Source organism: Pseudopipra pipra, chromosome 12 (assembly GCF_036250125.1).
Source record: "Pseudopipra pipra isolate bDixPip1 chromosome 12, bDixPip1.hap1, whole genome shotgun sequence".
Lineage (NCBI taxonomy): Eukaryota > Metazoa > Chordata > Aves > Passeriformes > Pipridae > Pseudopipra > Pseudopipra pipra.
The window spans coordinates 6,770,124-6,790,775 of NC_087560.1; the positions used below are offsets into that span (position 1 = coordinate 6,770,124).

At 39.7% G+C, this 20,652-nt stretch overlaps 1 protein-coding gene across 1 annotated transcript in view; it reads right to left on the reverse strand.

Moving 5' to 3' along the window:
- Nucleotides 1-255: 255 nt before the first annotated feature.
- CHRNA7 (cholinergic receptor nicotinic alpha 7 subunit) overlaps nucleotides 256-20,652 on the reverse strand; it is a 40,407-nt gene continuing 20,010 nt past the window's right edge. The window contains exons 3-10 of the mRNA XM_064668242.1: nucleotides 18,248-18,292; nucleotides 15,989-16,098; nucleotides 10,399-10,478; nucleotides 9,027-9,194; nucleotides 8,440-8,634; nucleotides 7,091-7,177; nucleotides 6,346-6,455; nucleotides 256-4,307 (exon numbers count right to left, since the gene is read on the reverse strand). Of these exons, the coding sequence (XP_064524312.1) occupies nucleotides 3,789-4,307; nucleotides 6,346-6,455; nucleotides 7,091-7,177; nucleotides 8,440-8,634; nucleotides 9,027-9,194; nucleotides 10,399-10,478; nucleotides 15,989-16,098; nucleotides 18,248-18,292 (1,314 nt within the window). The 3' untranslated portion in view covers nucleotides 256-3,788. The remainder of the gene's footprint in view (nucleotides 4,308-6,345; nucleotides 6,456-7,090; nucleotides 7,178-8,439; nucleotides 8,635-9,026; nucleotides 9,195-10,398; nucleotides 10,479-15,988; nucleotides 16,099-18,247; nucleotides 18,293-20,652) is intronic.

Here is a 20,652-nt window from a genome sequence, read left to right on the forward strand (position 1 = left end):
ACTGAGGCCAGTCCAAATTTTCCATGGTATTAGAGACCTACTCAGTTAACTTTGATTGCTTATGTAAGACTGAAGTAATACATGTTTGGTGTGGGACTGGTTTGCTGGGAGGATATGGATGTGTTTTTAATTATCAAAGAACTTTGTCATCTCAGATTGAAATAGCCAAAGACATTTTTCTTTCTTTTATGGCTATTCGTGTTTTCTACCACTTGAGTTTGTTTCCATCTTAGCAAAATGAGAAAGAATCAAAAGTCTCTTGATCTAAATCTTTTATTCGTACTGGACTGAAAAGGTATTGAGTTGCTTATATGACAATCAGTACCTGACAGATGTAACATCTCTTTCTAATGCCCTTTATGCAATGTTTCTTAATGTAAAAAGTAGTATAACAAAAGGAAAGAAAATCTGGGGCTTTGGTTTACCTTCTTTTCTTGTTAAAGAAGGTAAGGAGTTGAAATGTCACAGGTGAACTGAGACTACATCCTGCAGCTAGAGACTGTAAAGAGAATTTAAAGAAACCTTTTAAAAAAAGTCTTACATAGTATTATCAATTCCTATATAAAATAATTTAATATTTTAAGTACTGTTTAAATAATTTTTCTGTATTTAAAACTAACTTTTTAAATTTTATGTTTGGAACTTTTTTGGCATTAACACTTAAATAAAATTTTTAAAATATTAAAAAGTCTTTTAAATATTCAATACAATTCAATATAAAAACAGAAAAAGCAATATACATTGTTCACACATAGTATTGTACATGACAGCTGAGCTCTAGAGTGAGCTTTTGAATTTGTCAGGCAAGCCACAGCTTAGTTGTGGTGAACCACTTGCTTACCCTCTGGACTCTTAAGATTATAACAGATCCTTCCCATCAATATGTAGTCTTTAATATTATATACACATACTGTATACAGAATTTAATTTCCGTCTCTATGCCCAAATTGTAAATAAATATTTTCTCACAGCGTTTAGATCAAAATATTGTTTAGCATACACAAATATATTTGACACACACAGTTTGACAAGAAACATACCCATTTTGCTCAGCTCAGTTACAGGGGAATGGGACTCACAGGTGCAAAAGAACATAATGGAGGAGTTGGCACTGTTATATTTAAAATGTATAATAAACTTACCACCAAATGTCTACAGGTACAGGTTGTGTTAACAGCAGGAAAATGAGGGTTCCCTTGTCCCCTTGGGGCATTTCCATGAATCCTGCCAGCCATGAAGGCAGTGGAGGAGGCAGAGTGCTGGTGCCTCCCAGCTCCTCTGTCTCACACCTCTGGGCTTCTCTGCCCGTGTCACAAACTCCCTGTTACAGACTCTGGCAGGACTTCACTAAAGGCCAAGCACCAGGCTCCAGTTTTTAAGCCCAGGCATGTCTGTCACTGATAATGGAGTTTACTGTCAAATTGTAACTTGCTTTCTCCATCCTCCTGTATTTAGCAAGATGATTTCTACAGATACTGTAGGTGGATTTGGGTGCAAAGAGAGGGACTGTCATGCTTCCTACATTACATGCATCATGTATCATGATTGCATTAATTGTGTCCCATTGTGCAAGACAGTCCTCAAAAGTCTTCATTTCTTCCTAAGAAATTATTCTCCAAGAGGACCCCAAAACTTTACAAAGATTAAATGGAATGCTCTATGTAGCTACTTAGGGATACTTGCAGAGAGGAAAACTACCAATGCAAATCAACATTCCCACCAGGAATGCCAGCCTAGGAACATTACTCAGGGGAGCAGCACGTGCCACATGACGTGTAGTTATTCACAAATGAACAAAACTCACATTTCAGATTTTGGACTCAAAGTTTCCCATTCATATGCAATCTACAAACCAGAAACTACTTGCAGGAATTAGCACATGGCTTATTGTTAATCCTTGTTCCTGAAAACGTAACTCCTTTATAGGTAATTCTATGGTTTCAGGATGAGCTTTCAAGGTGGTGTTGAATGTTTTGCTCATGTCTTTGCAGTGTAAGATTCTAATGCACCTTCAGGAGGACAGAATTCACAAACTGTGAGAGATATCCTGCCTGCCTTTCACTCCTCCTGCCTACCTCAGGCAGGAAGGTGCTGGCACAAGGTGTTCACTCAGGTGATGGATGCTTCCTGTGGTGACTCCAGGCTTGGTCTACATGAAATTTGATTCTCCTGCTTTCAGGGGAGCAGACTCTGAAAAGGAAATCATTACCTAGGGAGAATAAGCATTTCAGTCACTTTATTTTAGTCCATCTTAGAAGATAAACTGAGGCCTTGAGTTTATTTCACAGTAAAAACATGGTACAACAGGCCCCTGTTCGTGTCTCTGAAGACCTCAGCCAAAAAATGGGGATTTGGCAGGATAAAAGAAGCAGCCAGTGCTAAAGTAATCCTCCCCCACATCTTTTACCACTTACATCACTGGTTGGGAATACTGGTGTGCCAGCAAGGGATTAATTCTCAGCTGTTTTGTACACACAAAGTTTCAGGTCCTGGTATTCTCAGCTCAGTCCTTTTCATTAAGACATCAAAGTCACATGAACTATTAGTTTTGCCTTTGCAAAAGTCTGTCCAGGCTCAGGAGAATTTGTATTTAAGTCTTAACCTTTCTATGGATGTATATGCTATGTATATATAAATGTATATTTATACATTTCATAGTTTGTATCAGACCTGAAAAGCTTTATTATTCATTAGTACTCATCTGATGATAAACTGAGCAGAAAAGGTGCAGTTTTCTTGTAAAGACAACGTTATGGTGACTCAACAGAAGGAGTTCTAGAGAAGGCTAAGCACACAGCAGATCAAACATTCCATTTTTAAATGAAAACATTGATCTCAGGATTTAATGGCTTCTTTGCTTTTGAGTCCTCACTTATGCTTAAGCCTGTACAAGACACTGAGTTACTTTTCCCACACTGAGGTCTGGTTAGCAGCAAAGAGACAAGTGGGGGGGTTGTTGGGTTTATTTTAAACAAGTGATGATAAAGGCATCCTAAATCAATCATTTTCTTTTTGGTAGTTAAAAAGGTCATCAGTTGGAAGAATGCCTTTCTGGGAAGAAGGAAGAAGTAGTAAACACTGCACAAATTACTGTGAAGCCTGTTTAAGAATTCAGGCCATATTTCTAGGTCAGATCCAGAAAGATACGGAAGGACACGTTGTATGGTGTGTCCCCTCAACTTTCAGATCTTTGATTCAGAATTCTGAAAGTCATTTCTGCTCTATTCAAAGTGCATGGAGGGAGGTACAGGTTGACTGGTTGTGAGTGAGCTGGAGAGCTACACATGACAGCTCAGTAAGAAGCAGTAACTGAAAAGCCAACTATTTCTCCCTTTTCTCTCTGCTGTTTGAGCATCCATGTGGATTTTATCCCCTCCTAAACATCAGTGTTTACAATCACTCATTCTAATGGTTAAGATGGACCACGTTATCCTTTGTAACAAAATCTGGAAGAAGTGACATTTCTGGCATTGTCTACCTCTTATTTTGTAATGGCCAGTTCAAACGTGTGTGAGAGACTGTGGTGCAACACTCTGTCATTCTGAAGGGACTCGCAGCCACTGCATTTTCCACAAAAGAGTGCTCAAAGGAGCTGTGCCCAGGCAGCCCAGAGAGAAATCCTTAGCTTCCCTTCCGAAATGGTGCCACTCTTCCAAAAGGAACTCAGGACCAGAGAGGGAGGCAGAAGAAAGCAATGAGAAGCAGTACACTCATTAGAAACAAGCAATCAAAAACCCCATGTTCTTATTTGCTACATACCATTCAGAGAAGCAGGTTCTAGTTAGGAGTTAAGCAAAATCTTTAGACACAGCCTCTACAAAGTTTGGTGCTGACATTAAAATACCAATTGTACAAATGATGGTGAAGACTGAAAAGGCCATCAAGCAGAGCCGATCCACTACAGAGGCTGCAAACTTCCACTCGTTGCAAATGGCTTCCTCTTCATCCTGGTCTCTGAACCGGTTTGCAATGTACCTCACCTCTTCCAAAATCTTAGCCAGATCTGGGTCACCTTCAGAGGGGTGGCCACTGTGCAGCAGGTTTTCTTCATCTGTTGGTGAGCAGGTCATCCTCCCACAGATTACCCCTGAATCGGTGGTGGGTGTGCAGTGAACCCCTTCCAGCCCCCTGAAGCCGATGTAGAGCATGTTGCCATTGCTGGACTGCTGCCCACTCACAGTGTTCATCTCCACGCTGGACAGGCTGCAGCGGCGCTGTTTGTGTTGGCAGGCAGGACGCACCTTCTCCTCCCCTGGTCTTTTCATCCTCAGAAACCAAGCACACCAGTTCAGAAGGATGATCCTCGTCTGAAAGAAAAGGTTGAGAATAAACATCTCTTCACACAGCCACTGTCTTTGGGTGCTGCTGGTGTTGGTGCAGCCTGGGGGACTGTCTGGTCTGTGGTCTCTGCTTATTCTGAACAGGAGTTCTAGAAAATGGGGACAGTTTTCCTGCTGATTAATTTGCCAATCACTGAGGTTGCTTGATTGCCAGCTTGCAGTGCTGTTGATTGCCTCAGACTGACTAGGAGCACTAGGACTTCCCCTTCCTCTGATGGGAGTCTCCATAGTCTCCAAATACTGTTAATTTTTCCTGGCATTTGAACAGTGGTACAATCTTTTCCACCTTTACTGGAAACCATGGGTCCAACAAAATGAAACACTTACTGAAGAAGGGTTACTTTGTAATAGTCTTAATAGCGCTACTTTGAATTGTAGTTAGTAAGTTTACAATTCTTTTACTTGTGTTTGTGCTCTAATATTAAATTCCCAGGCCATTACTGTTTGGACCACCAAGCTTCACAATGGTTTGGCTCTGTTTTCACGTTGCGTTCATGACAGTTGATTGCAGATTTTAGAAAACAGATCTCAATATAATACGGAGAAAAGACAGAAAAATTACTTTGATTTAAAAAATACTTTTCAGACTTAATCAGTGCGTATTATTCTATTGTTTTCCACATTGCCTTAATCCAGCCTTACCAAAAGTGCAGGCAAGCCAGAGACTGTTCCAGTTCTGATGAAAGCTTCTATAATTTATTTCAATCAGATTTTAAGGGCTCATTCCAGCATTTCTTTTCCAGAACACTAATGAAATATTATTGTCTTGTATAATATGCAAATTTTACACTATAATTATATTTGGTCCATTTATTCTGACTGTGGATTGCCACTCAGAGTAGATTTTATATCCAGACAAGCATCCTAACCAGAGATAGATCTTTCCTTGTTACTCTCTTTACACTATCAAGGTTCACCAAGAAGGATAATATTCATTAACTGTGGGCCTGATCCAAAATCCACCATATCCAACTCATGTTTGTTGGTCTTCAGTTTCTCAACACAACAGCTCACTGTTCAACCTCAAGTACTCTGTTTTCTGAGGACATTTGGCTCAGTTCTAAATATTTCTTCCCTTTCAGTCATCAAACATGAGTCTAAAGAGATACATCTTTTATTCTCTTCATTGAAATTTATTTTAAAGTCACTACTCCAAAATAGGCCGGGGAATATCTCATTATCTCTTATCCTCAGGGCACTGCTGTGTGCACATTCTTTCTGGCTAGTAAGGATAATAACAACTCATTGTTTTAGAGGGAAAAAAAGGAGAAAGGTCTCTCCATCTTCAGAAATGCCTGATGCTGCTGTGAGCTGGGGGAAGTCAGAAGAGGGGACAATTGGCTGATGATTCTCAGCAGTGTGTAGTAAACCAATATGAGCATAATGTTCTCTGTAAAAACAACCCCTCATAAAAGTACATTCTAAAGAAAGTCTTATGTGCTTATAAATATGCTTTAATTCTTCTTTGCACTTTATAGATGTTCTTGAACTGAGATTCAAAGATCAGGATTTTCAGAGCAAGTTTCACTTCCCCTTTAACAGCCATCTTTAACAAATGCTTTTTAGGATATGGATGTTTCTGTATAGACAGCACCTAAATATGTAGCAGTTGCACCTTGAGGGTAGTGTAGTTCATGCATTGATCATCTCCAGCAGCACCTTACTGTTTTCTTTTATCTGTTTCACTTCAGATGTCTGGAGCTTATTTGAAAATCCCCTTCATTTATATACATAGCTTTAGCAAAATCCTGAGTTGCTTATAGCTGTTTTGAGGGATATTAGAAGCAAGTGGAGGTATATTCATTCTCTCTCTTGCACACACATTCTTTAAGAAACCAACCACACAAAACAGTTCACTTCTGGTGAAACTACTTTTCCAAACAAAATGTTTAGAAAGGATTTATATGTTTTTAACAGTAAGAAGCGATCAGAGGCCCTCAGCCATCTGTCACATCCCTGACCTGGACATTTGTGAAATGGACAGTGAAGGAAAACCAAACCTTACCCATTTAGGCATTTTTCCGCCATCTGGATCATGGTGGTGGTATTGTAGAACAATAACAGTGACAACCACAGAAAGACCAACAATAATCATAGTGCTGGCAAAATACTGAGCTGCAAAATAAACAGATAATTACAACAACATGCTTTGGCTGATATAGCTTTTGTAAGGCCTGTTTCTATACATGCATACATAGTGTTTAGCTCTTTTCCCAGTGTAGTGATACACATGCTACCTTAGGTACTTTTGAAAGACTTCTCAACAGCAGAAAGATCAGTCATTATTTAGAGCCAATGTTTAGCAATTGTCTTTGTGGAACTGAGCACCTACCTCTCCTAAACAACCTTGAAAAAAATTGTCTTCTAATTTTCTTTCACCTGTATTATGGAGACTGGCTAGTACTTCTTTTGAAAAGCTTCTCTTTTAGTTTGAACAATTACAAGGGGAAGATTCCATTATGTTTAGCTCTAATTGGAGTTAGGAATACAGAGCATAATCTGGTGAATTCTGTCAAAATTGCAACAAATCTTCCATGGAAAATTGACTCCCTTGTGCTTTTCCCAAATACACATAGGTTCTCTGCTTCATTCAGAGCAGAGAGCACCACCAGAGCCTCTCCTCAACTGGCAGTATTTTTCTAATCCAGCTGCAGTGGGCACTGCACAGGTGGGGATTTGCCTCCCTGCTGCCCTTCAGGCCCATCACTGCACCCTGGCTGACCAACACCCCCGAGCCAATCCCAGCTCACCGATTAAGGGCACGGAGTCAGAGGTTGCTGGCATAATTTCAGCCACAAGCAGCATGAACACGGTGAGAGACAATAAAACTGTGATACCTGAAAGATAAACACGAGGTATGAAATTAGATCAGTAGCTGGTAACTACAACAGAGAGAGAAACAAAACGAATCTGAAGGAGTGCTCTTGGCGAGATCTATCCCACTGTGCCCCTGCACCAGCATGTTAGTGCTGCTCCTGTCCTTCTTCTACCACCTCCAGCTCAAGGGAGCAGTGCTGCCAAAGTAGCACCAAAGCTTGCACAGACAGAGATATTTTTAGATCCTTGTAACTGTTCAACTTTTCTGACCATTTGCTAATTAGCTGGGGTAAATCAAAGCAATTCTTGTACCACGTTTGCTTTAGAAACATGGTGTGATTTTGAGTGTTTGAGCATGTGACACTTGATTAACTGTCATGGAAGCTACAGGTGGTGTCATGCATAAATTTCCCGAAAAGCAGATTTGCTGTCTTGGATAGACTTTGATATAGTCTGATATCGGCTCTTGGGTTCTGCAGGGAGCTGTGCCCAAGCACTCTTGACTGTTGATTTTTAGAGTTTGATTTCTGTTGCTCAGGGATGAGTTCCCATCTTTCTAGAACAAGGCTTAACTGTTTTCTCAGGACTAGTCTTACACAATCAGGAGTCATTGCCAGCTGGGAAAGATTTAGGAACAAAGAATTCATCTTAAAATATTGGGAGGGACTACTTGATTAGGAAGGCTATTGCTTGATGAGTGAGGCCACTACTCATTCTGGAGAAATGTCAGTTTTGTTTCTACCTTTAAACAGCTTTATCTACTTAGTAGAAGCCAGTGCATCTGAATTTTTGTATGGGACTAAAGGTTTCTTTACATATTTAACCTCCATCTTAAAGACCAAACACTCAAAATCAGATTTGTTTCACAAACTAATACTTCAGTTAAAATTTGCTGTAAAAAGTAAAATAGGAGCAGTTAGAATCAATCTTTCTGAGAAGGCACTGTAGACTTTTACTACAACTCGGTATTAAAAGGAAATATTGAGAAGAATTCCATGTTAAAGTGTTCAAATGCATATTTGTAAACTTTAGCTTTACTTAATGAATCTGAGATTTTTGTTAAGCAAATAAATGTCAAAAAATAAACCCCTGCTTCTTAAGGAAGGTAGCCAGGAATTGTTTGTGCTTCTGTTGGTTCACCATCAAACAGTAAAAATAGCTCATGAGCCAGAACAGGACCCACAGGCTACTCCTCCTGCTTACTAAGACTGTTGACAGGAATTTTTAAAAGGACAACTTCTTTTGGTTTAGTCATATTTACAATATCCTATTAATAACTTACCTAGTGAGATCTTTTCTCCTGAGTCTGCTGGAAGCAGGAAAACTAACAAAGCAAGTGCTGATATCAGTACACAAGGAATGAGGAGATTGAGTCCATAATAGAGAGTCCTACGTCTCATGGTTACTGTGAATGTTACATCTGGGTAGGGTTCTTTACAACACTCATAGAAGCTCTCAGTCCTCTTCCCAGGAACTCCTGTGTAGGAGGAAAGAGGAAAAAAACCCAAAATTAATGTGAGTAAACTGTATATTATGTAGCAATTATTTTCTAAAAGGATAAATGTAGCTTTCTAAGTTCTACCACAGATAAAACTACTTCTTTAAGCTTAATTCCCAATTAAGTAATTTTTTCTCAGACCATGAAGGAAAATCAGATAAAAGATACTTACAGAACTCAAGCAGCAAATTTGCCAACTATTTTTTTATGTTGATTTGCATCTCACAGCCGTTGTCACAGTTTCAAATGCCACCAGCCAGGGCATTTATTATTTTAATTTCTATCTTCATTTCACGATCGTTATTCCATCCATTTCAGCAGAGGGGACAAGGCTGCAAGTTGACAGTGTAAATAAGAAATCGAGAGCTTACCTACTAAATCCCACTCCCCATTTGAAATGTAGCCAGATATATCTGCTTCTTGCATCTGTAAGTCCAAGGACCAGCCCCCGTAAGTCCAGGATCCAAACTTCAGGTTACATTTCTGAACATCAAATGGAAACCAGCGCACATCTATGTAGCAGGAGCTTTTAAATATGCCTGGATGGGATTTGAAACAAGAACACTGAATTTAAATGCTTCTTCCACAGAATTTCACATGTATTTTTTAACCAGAACTTGTTCTGCATCACGCCTTCTCTTTTTCACTTGTAAAGCGTATTTAACCTCAGTCATGTCTTGACATGTAATGAGCAAAGTCAGTCATGGAAAAGGGAAAGAACTGTACCATTAATGTATTGATGTTACAAACTATTTCTTAATCAATTTTGCCATTTTGGCACATAGTGGGAGAATATTTATAGAAGAGCTCAGATTTCTAGATCCTGTATTTCAGAAAGAAATGAAGCAGAATATGTAATCTGTTTCTATTTCTTTTACTGGCTAAAGCAAGAAATCCTGAAATATAAGAAATCCTGAAATATTATTTGCTGTACTATTAGATTTCTATGATCTTGATGTACTCAGGAAAGCTAGCTTCTTATTTTTCACTTGTTGAGTCAGGCCCTGTCCTTCAGCAGCTTTCAGAATTGAGTTGAAAAGCCTCCACCAAATGGAATATCTTAAATCAAAAGAATAACAGGCAAACCCCTGAAATCCTCTTGGGATCTTAGGTGGAAAAACTAATTTGTCTGGAAAGCACTTGGCTCTACTGCTGTAGTTTCCAAAATTCAGATTCTGAGAAGAGTTAATTCTAATAATTATGCTAATTGAGTTGGGGAGCAGAAGCAGTACTCCACTGATATATATCCAAAGTCAGTCATATATCAAATAAATGGCTACTTTCCTCTCAGACTAAAAATTGTGTTGATGAAGCATCCAGTGAATCATTTTAAATAGAAATACATCCAAGATATTACTAAGTATCTTACTGTAAAATCAACATATTAGTAAAAGAAACACTACATTAATTAAATAAATTTTTATTAAGAGGCATTACCACAGCTTTAATAAAAACTACCTTTTTATAGTAAGGAATTTTATTTTTTATCTTTTTTTAATACTTCCAAACTTCTGAAATTGTGCATTATGACAAAATTATTTACACAATTGTAATAAAACATGTATCTTTGTGGTGCTTTTCCTGCAAAGATGTAACGCTGTAACTCATAATGCACCTAGACTTAAATCTATCAGACGATGCCACCCAGATAAATAAAATATCAGAGAATTGATGTCAGATTTGAAACCACACCATGCAGAAATGGTCTGAGTTCCCAACATTTGTGGCATGCAAACGGCCTACCTGGGGGCAGGTATTGGCAGTGTCCTGAAGAATTGACTAAAACGTTGGTGTGAAAAGTCGCATCAAACCTTTCATCAGCACTAGAACAGGGAAGAAACAAAAGGGGTTATATGCTCTGTGACTGGCTGAAGAGTATCTGAGATGAATCTGTTCTTCATAGAAGGATTATTTCACCCCAAAAGCTTGACAGCTTTTCTCCTGTCACCAGTTTTCTGTGGCCTCAGTGTAGCTGGTCTGATACTGTTGGGTTTGTTCCTGGTTATCAGCCGTAAGTGAAGGTGGAGCCGCCCCATTCCTGCTGCTCACCTGTCCCAGCAGACTCACTCCAGTGCCTTGGCTCTATTGATTTCCATTTGGAAAGTAAGCTCTTTCTAAAAACCTCTCAAGCATCTGTACAGGTAACTCTGTTCTCTTGCTGTCTCCGTTACCAGCAGCTGATGAGTACTGGGGAGATGGATCCTCCAGGGTCTGGGTCTTCCTGCCTTTTCTGCATGGCTGAACATCATTACCACCTGTCATACATGAGCTGCTTTAATGCAGCTCCAGCCTTCATTATCCACCTCAGAACCCACAAACTGGGTTCAATAAAAAAGGAAAAAGAGGTCCTATTAGAAGTGTCAGTGCACTGGTGCTGGCCAGGACCACCCCGGTGTGCTGGTCTTACAAGTCTCTAGAAAAGAACCATAATGTTACGTGGAGAATGCTCCAAATTATTAACTGGTAGCTACTGCCAAGGAATATCTCAACTACATCTGGCACAATGTCCCGGGAATTTACATTAACATTTTAAGGCATTAACATTTTAAGAATTTCTGTACGGGAAACAACCTATTTTCAAATATTTAGATGATGAAATAATGACTCTTTCTTAGGAAAAGAAAGTAAGTTTGCTGACTAAACCCCAGAAACCTTTGGTAGAGATATTTAGATTACTTAGCATTGCAATGGACATTTACCCATTATAGTATTGTGCCTTATTTCACAGTTCCCATTTACTACTGGGGGTTTTTGCAGTAAGGGATTGGAGATTCTGATCTGTACATTCCTTAAAGCTCAGGGCCTGGGTATTCAAGAGATTGTCAGAGTGACTGAAATAGGTGCCTGGGTTAAACTGCACCCAATGTGTTGGGAAGGGACCAGCAGGGAATGGTGTCAGGAATGGCACTGGCAGTGAAGGGCATCTCGGAATTGTTTCAGGAACTGCCGTGTTGAACCCACCTCTCATGGCTGCTGGCCCTCATTATAGACAAAGGCTCCTTTCTCAGGCCTTTATCTGAGCAGAGAACCAGCAAAATGAGACACCCAGGCTCCTGTACTTTGTCGTGCTGTTTGTAGGTTCCAAAGAGCCACCTCAGGGGTGGGTTGGCACACAAAGCAAATGCAGTGCCAGCTGTGCTGGGCAGGGCTCAGGAGGGCACACAACGCTCAGGGCCTGGTTCCTGCAGCACTCTGGGCTTTCCCTGATCTAAAATCCTGTGTCTCTCTAGGTCCATTGGAACATGACAAGTTTCTGATGTCTCTTTGCCTACTAGTGGTTCAGTACCTCATAATTTTCTAATCACCTTTTAAGACATTATCAGAAAAATACAGCAAAAATCTAAGATGGGGATAAAGAGAGATATTCGTCATTCTAGCAGAAAATAAAGTATCTTAAAAGGTGGGGTGTTTTCCCAGCAAGGGAAGACCCTTATTGAAATATTCTTTTTTAAAAAGAGGACTTTAATATTTAATCTAGTATGATGCAAATTTTATATCTCAGGAGCTAAAATAAAGCAATTGTTATTTTAGAGATTTTTAATTTGCATTTTATTTTCCTCTCATGTATTTGAAGAAATTAGATTTAAAAAAATATCTGGACTGGTCTTTGAAATATGCAGACAAGAAAAAGCTAAATCCATAATTGCCTATACGGAGTTGCACTTTTTCCTGTGGTGAGCAGAAGGCTCGCAAGTGCTGAAAATATTTGCAACTGTTTAATTTGAACTTTAAAGGCAAGCAGAAAAGCGTAAATATTGTGACTGTATCCTGACTGGATTCTAGCACTTCGAGGGGCAAAGGCAGTTCAGCTCTGAGGCAGCTGAACCAGCGTGAGCCACTCCTTCAGCTCCACAGCTCACGGCTGCATTCTCTGGCTTTGTGGTGCAATTTCTCTTCCAGTTGGAACTCTAATTGTTTTCCTTCCACATTTTGGCTGCTTGCTTTTGTGATATTTGTAAGAAACTGGTACTGCAAAGATCTCTACTCGTGGCACTGCCAAATCTGGTGGAAATGGAGTCAGGGGATACTGGGGAAGGGGGTACCAAGATCATACAGAAACACATCCACTGACACAGGTGTGCACCCACACATGTGCTGAAGACTCATTTCCTCAGGAAACCAGACTGTAAGTCCTCCAGCAAGGTTCTATATTAGACAAGTAATTGCTTTGATTTGAAATTAATAAGGGCTACATGATGGAACTCAAACAGCCAAATTCAGGATGTAAAAACCTCCATGCCATACAAATTCCTTGTAAAGCAGAAGGTAATGACTCCTAGACTAGATTCCCTTCTGTTCCTCTGGAGCAGAGGGCAGTTAAGCACCGGGGGGTTGCTTCTAAGACCTTGCTGCTGTTTCTGGTAACTGGCAAAAATATCATTTTTGAAAGAACACAAGTGATGAAGCAACTCAATTTTCATTGCCACATGACTTTGCCTTTCATAAGACACATTCTTAAAAGAATATCCAGTGGTACTCAGATTCAAAGATGAAATTCTTTTTTCTGAAAAGGGGGGATATGTGTTTTTCTAAGTCATGTTTCTGATTGTTTTATGAAGTGCACTGCTTCAACTGGGAATGCACCAAGTGACTGAGCCTGTGCTTGATGAGACTTTGGACTGAAATGTGATGACAGAAAACTATTTCTGCTACACTTCTTCTTCAGGGTATAATGACTTGAAAGCAGATATTGATTGCAGCACAGTGAGATGGCAAAGCTGTACCTAGCAGATAGAATCCCACTGGGACCTATCTGGAGAATCTCAGGTTTATAAAACTGGAAAAATGAAACTTAAAACGAGACGTAACTACCACAATTCTTGTTATTCCATGAAGTACCAAACACTATGTGGCCATTTGGAAAATAATTCTACCAGAAATGAGCACTTTTAATAAGCCTAGTAAAAAGCAGAAGAAAGCTATACATGACATTAGCACAGTCAATCCTGGAATTTGTACACAGGCCAAGATTTTCTTCCCTCAAAAAAATTACAGATTAACTGGCCCTGCTCTCTTCACAATAGATTGGTTGTAAAATTTAATACAGCTGCCACAATTTCTCTGTCCTGGGCTGCAGCAAGATGTGTAAGGATTCAAGACATAGTGAAACATGCATTCATTAAAATGGAAAGTGAATTTATAGTTCATTAATTTCTTTGTAACTGCAGATGCATGTCCCTAGTGAAGCATATAGCAATTGAAAGCATCTATCTCAAAATGGCATGTCACTATACGACAGCATTGTAATATTCCCAATGTAATTTCATACAGGAATAAGAATTTGTTTTAAATAGCTTTGCTCTCTGGCTAAACTCTGAATAAGAATTTTGGATTAAATATGAGTTTGAAATAGAAACACTGTAGAATAATTAATTCATGACTGTGCCATAGTTAACAATCCAAGGATTTGAAAACCTATATTAACAGAAAAATTGTGGTTTCAGTTTTTCAGGTTATTGTCACCCTTCTCATTCTATAAAGCACTTCAGCTACAGGTAGTATGTATATATCAATATTACTAATTTCTAAAATACTACCCTTTCATTTTGGATATACTTACTTAAATATTGTAGCCTAAATTCTTAGACACACTGAATGTCTCCCTCAGGTCTGTGATTTATGTGAGGAAGAATATTGTCATACTCAGTCTTTTGGGAACCTCTAAACTGCTGTTGTAGAGTACCAATTTTATGGCATACACAGAGTGTTATTCAGCAGGAGAATGGAAATGAAGGTGTGATTTGTCAGATTCTCCCAGGAACACTGCCATGGATGGAATCAAGTTAGCTAGGGAAAACTGCTCAAGAAAACAAATTTGCATTGAAAGATACGTTAAACAAGATTAATGTTGCTAAAACCCACCTGTCCTGGGTATCAGGCTGCTCCATTTTGTGCACAGAATTTTTGAAAGGTTTTTTTAGGCTGGTTTATGGACAACTGAAGCACTCATTGCCATGCTTAAACCAGAAGCAAGGAGTAAATCAGCCAGGCAGTTACCCCAAGGATGGTGAACTCTACTGGAGATCACCCCAAATCCTTTAGTGTCAGTTGTACCTCCAGGAGAAGCACTGCCAAGAGCACAGCGGGAATGCAGGCCCTGGAGAGAAGTCCCCAAGGGAATGACAAATGCTGCCACTGGGAGCTGTTATCCCACTCTTACAACTCACCAACACCTGTGACAGTGACATTGCTCACAAAGGTGGTCACCAAAAGGGAGCACAACTGCAGCTGACACGCTGGGTGCAGCTGTTCTCTAAGTCTTGTTGCAACAAAAAGCAGCTCCTGAGGTGGGAAGGGGGAGTCAGGTTGATAACCCACAGCACGGGGTGTTCTTAGTGGACACATGGCAGAGAGACAGAGGAAAAAAAGCCCTCAGGAAGACAAAAGGTTCATGTCACCTGCATAGGCAAAAACCCCCCAGCGTGCCCTGGCTGCCACAGCAGAGCCAGTGCAACATGTACAGAGCAGATGGAAGTTCTTCCCAGTTCCTGGGGAACAGCACACGAGCCCCAACAATGGCAGAAAAAGGCACATTATTGACAAGCAGGCAGCTCTCAGTGCTTTATCTTGTTAAACTAAATAAATTCCACAATGGGAACTGCCATGTAATGGTGCAGCCAAAGAACCTCTCAATGTCAGCCAAAGGTTCTGCAGTGGATTGATGGCAATCTGTGTGTCCCTGAAATAGGCCCAACTCAGAACAGTTTGAAGAGGACAGCAGCAAATCTCACAGCTATTTTTATAGCTGGAAGAAAGAAGTGACATCCCAACTGGACATGGAAAAATGCAAAGGTCCTTATTGGCTTTACCTGTCCTGTCTATAGTGAAACCCAAACTAAAACTAGACAAGCATGCAAATGTCAGATTTGAATTCACCAGTAAACTTTTAGACCAAACAGTTTCAGAAAAATTATCACTACTTGTACTATTAAACACAGCCAGAAAATCTGCTTTTCTTACCATCTCACAAAAGCCAACCAACTATAGTTGGTGGTGGGGATGATGTTGTTATTTATGAAGTATTTGCAGATATGACCTTCTGTTATGTAAACAGGAGACTGGTAATTTTCCAGTATTCCAAAAACCAGGCAAGTTTTGGAAAAGTATGTAAAAACTTAGCCATTTTGCTGGGATGATTATGTCATTTACCTTGCCTTATCTCTGTGACTGGACAGGGTGCTACATAACCTCACCTAGACTCCCTTTTCCATGAAAGGTTGGAGCAGCTGAACTTTCAGGGTTCCTTCCAACCTGGGCTATTCTGTGATGCCATGATTCTATATGATCTTCTCTCCTTCCCCATGTAAAGAAATGGAAAAAAAAGTGTGTCTACCTGTTATAGAGAAGAATATCAGGCTTCCAAATCAGTCCATCTGGGAAACGGACGTTCTTCACTCCCGGGTACTCAGACACATTCCACTGGAGATAATGATCTGTCCAGTACTAAGCCAGACACACAAAAAGTAGGTTAAGTCATCTCACCCACTGCTTCACTGTAGTTCTCTAGGGACTGGATAGACTAAAACAATAGGTGTTCTCTTGGTTCTGTTTAGCTTCAGGCAGTGAAATGTTTTCGAAGGGTGAATTAGGCCATGAGCAGCTCAATGGAACACATAAAAACCCCATTTTCAATTCCCACTGCAGGGCACAAAACAGCCCATACAAAATCTGGGGTGCTTGTGTTTTACTGTTCATGCTGTCTCAGGTGCCAGTTTGGGGTTGAATTGCTTTTCTAATTCACACAGTTACTACTTCTCATTTTTTTTTCATAAATTTTAAGCGCGCTTTTACATTTTTATTTATTTCAGAGAACAGTAAAATGACATACATTTACCTTAAGCATGCTTTGAATCTGTCTAGTACCCCGTTAATAGACAGTTCATAAGCAAACACTTTTTTTTAATATGTGCATAGGCCAAGAACAGTGGCTACATTTTTTGCAGTAACCAGATGGTCTGCTCATTGCAGTCTTAACACGTTCCATATCCAGTACGTGCTAAGGTGAATAAATCAAAAGAAATGGAGGATGTATAAAATAATCAAGAATTTCCTTGGGGGGAAAAAACCAATCTCAGAAAGGATAAGGATGCTATGGGATAAAAGAGAAGGAAAAGAAATGATAGCTTTTTGAGTATGAATTGTTGTCTGTTTTCCTGGTAAGAAATCATAGCAACTATAGTTATTGTAGCTCAAAGCCAAAAACATATTATATTTGACAGTTTTAATCTTACTGTACAACAGGCCTGTAAAAAAAACACGAGTTGAATCCTTCTTCCATGTCAGATTTTCTTTGTGAATAAATGGAATAGCCATGCTACCCTTTATAGGGTCACCAGTGATACACATATATATCACTCATTTGTTTCCTAAGGCCTAGCACAGTGCAAGACAGGTGCCCTATATAAAATGTTACAATAAAAGAAAGAATAATACACTTAAACTGATTGAGCTGGTTAAAGAAACTGAAAGGTGTAAAGTTTTTGCAGAAGCAGAGAGATTGCCTGGAGTAATAAAAACCTTCTGTAAACCTTTACTTCACCCAGTGTCAGGGATTTAACTAATGGCAAATTCTCATCCTGGCTGCCACAGATGGAGAAAGCTCCCCGTATCACCCTGTGTCTGTAGAGCACAAAGTCATGGCAGAAATGGAGTCAGAAAGTTAAGAAGCATCTTGTTAAGTCTAAGGGATAATTTAACCTTTCAGAGAAAAGAATTTCAAAATGCCCTCACAAAATTCTTGAACAGCCTATTATTTGTTCCATTTATTAACAAGTGAGTGAAAATTAACTCCTGTCCAGCAATGCCATGAGTTAATGTGGACAAAGTTCTCAGCTGGGGCATCCAGTGGTAGCAGTAGATAGGGGTAAGTAGTAAGAGAGCATATCAAATTCTGTGACAATTTATGGCAACTAAGAATTGCAACAAAAAGGTAAAATAAAGCTACTGTTCAAAAAATGACCACCCTATGTGCGCAAAACAAGTTGGGAAACCAGGAAAAATTATACTATTCCCAGCTGGACATTAAGAAACTGATGTTCCAGTTCCTCTGGCAGTTTCTCAAGGAGACAGTCAACTGAGCAAGTGGGATGGCAGGGACACTCATCAGGACAGTGGCAGCAGCTCTCAGGGATAATGAACCTCTTTGGAACCATTTTTCCCCATATCAGAAGAGTCAGCTGACAATTGTCAGAGTGCTGGTCAGAACAGCTACTGCAGATGAAATGCAGTTCTTGCATGTTCTCTGTCACCATCAGGTGATTTACCACAACATAATGGCTTTGTTGAAGTGAGTGAAAGGCACTTGCACCTGCAGTTGCTCAGCCTGGGACTCTCAGGTCACCATTACCCTATGACAAGGAAGACTTTAGTGTGACTGAATCAACTACAGTGAGTTCATAACTTATTTAGATGTAGTGACTCAAATTCTTTAAAGTTCTCAGAAACATCTAGACCTAAAGCTCAGCCTTATAGTTTGCCATTGTCCACTGTGCAGCAAGATATAGAACAAAAGCCTGAGAGTTTTCTAAAATTCAAACCTCTTACCAGACTAAACTCAAATATCAAAGGGGGAAAAACTTGTTTCAAAACTTACCATTTGTAGCCAGATATTTGTTGTTAATACTTGATTCTTTTCATCCTGGGTGGAAGAAGAAGGAGAGGAAGAAGAAAAATAAAACCAACCACAGCTTAGTACCATACAGATAAAACAATACCAGTAAATATATTTGACTGTTATAAAATAGCCAGTTGTGCTAAGGTACCTTTCAAAGCAAAGAGAATCACTGCCTCTCACTTAATGCAACAGAAGTTTTCACAGCCAATGATGTTTTAATGTTATTTCACAGGTAATGATGTTTTAATGTTATTTCATATTAGCACTGTCAGTCAAAGTGTTTCCTGAGGGTGTCCTTCTGCCAGACTCTTCCCTGGGGCTCCCTCTTCCATAAGGAATCTCCAAAGGCAAGGCAGATCACAGTGGGAGGTGCCTGTTTCACCTCTATGAGAGGAGCAGCCCTCTCACTAATTAACCTCATAGACCAGACATCTGCAGGTAGCAGAAAAAGCAATGAACAAACAAAGTGTGACTAAGCTCAGATGATGTGTTGGGGCCACACTGAGCAGGTTCTTAGCAGGCCAGTAGCACCACTGATCCCAGTGGAACTGTACAAAAAGTGTTGTATCAGCTTTACCAGAAAACTCTTGTCAGGGCAGAATATTATTCTTCTGCCTGGAACAGTTCCAGTTTGAAGGCCTTTCCCCTTGCCTCTTGTGACTATTTGATGTAAGCTCAGGTGACACAATTGGCATCTTAATGCTGAAGGTAATTAAAGAGTTTAATTATTCACTTCTCAGACGCAGGAAAACATTGGTGACCTTTTCCTGTGGAGGCACCATCTCAGTATCCACCTGGGTTGTGTGAAGCTGATGGAATATCCCATATACAGTCAGTGTTACACATTCTCCAGTCTGAACACACAGTCCCTGTAACACCAGTCAAAGCTCCATTTACACTCTAAGTGTCTTAGGAAGTTCAGTCCCATGTGCAGCAGCAGCTGCCAGAGCTGTTCGTATGTCTAGACCTCTGAACTTAAATCTGTCACTCTTGAGCTTAAATGTTGTTCCTAAATGCCCAAAGATGGCTAAAAAATATTTAATTGCATTTTGTACCATAAAACCAGCTCTTTTTTTGTTAATACAATTTACTAACAGTCAATATTTTTTACTCTTTCGCTGTTGCTTTTGTGAATTTATAACTGAAGAGAGATCCTGAGAGGCCTTTAATTGAAGCCATTTTAGATCAGCACAATAGTAGAAAGTTACACAGCATGTAAAATCAAGTACTCTGCAAGGGATAATGGCATTTTTAAAGAAAAGGAAGCCTTTTGAGAAGCAGCATCAGTAAATATATGGCAGGGTTGCTAGGTTGTGTATAATCACAACTAAATATACAATATACAAACAAATAGAAATATTTTAGATAAAGATCAGTAATGTGCATGAATAAAATCTGCCCTCAAATGCACACTCTTATCTTGCTTTAAAATGAAAAGTAAAATAAAAAATATAAATAAGTACAGACCATAGCTAGTGGTTTAGCACCTTTCCTCTATATTTTCTGCTTCATCACCTCCACGAACCTCAAGTGAGAATCTCATTTAAATGGCATCCTAGGGAAACAGGTCTAACAATTTAGTTTCAGAAATCCATTATTAAACTGCACTGAATTTTCATGCTGAGGGCATTGCTGAAGATGTCAGGCAAAGCAGTAATTAATTTGCAATAGTAGCTGTTATTCTCTACCATATAAACATTCATTTGGAGCCTCCCTCAGCAACAACCTGCTTATGGCACTAGAGCACAACAAAACTAGTTTGCATGGGGGTTTTTGATTCATGACTAAAGAGCAATCCTTAAGAGATCGTTCATATCACCGTGAATTAAAGTCTATCAAGAAGTGTTGCACACTGAGGACATGTAAAATGTTTCTATTCATCACAGCCAATTTTAATCAGAGGTAAATACCACCAATGGTTACTTAACATCCAAAGTTTGACAGCATTTTCTCAAAGCTCTGTGTGCTGGCCCAGATGAACCTGACAGGTTCCTATAACAATATCTCAGGTATTGCATCTGAGCAAAGCCAAGAGCAGCACTGCTGGGTGGCTCCTCTGCACAGCAGACAGTAGTTGTGTTGCTTTGCATAACTGGTTACTCAGGAGTGCAGAGCGATTCAGAACCCATTATGTTGTGGGAAGCTTGTTTCAGGGTTATTAGCTGAATGGCACGTCCTCCTGCATGTGAGTTAAACTCACATTTTATTCCCAGTGTGATCTCTTTCTACACACGAATGGCCCCAGCTTTAAATTAGTGATGTTTCAGAAAGTCTCTTTTCAGTAGCAGGAAAAAATTGTACTAAAGCAGGAGTGTTGCTGATGCTTCAACTACTGATAGGCCATGGGGAGATCTGTCAGCCCTGAGCCCACAGCACAGGCACAG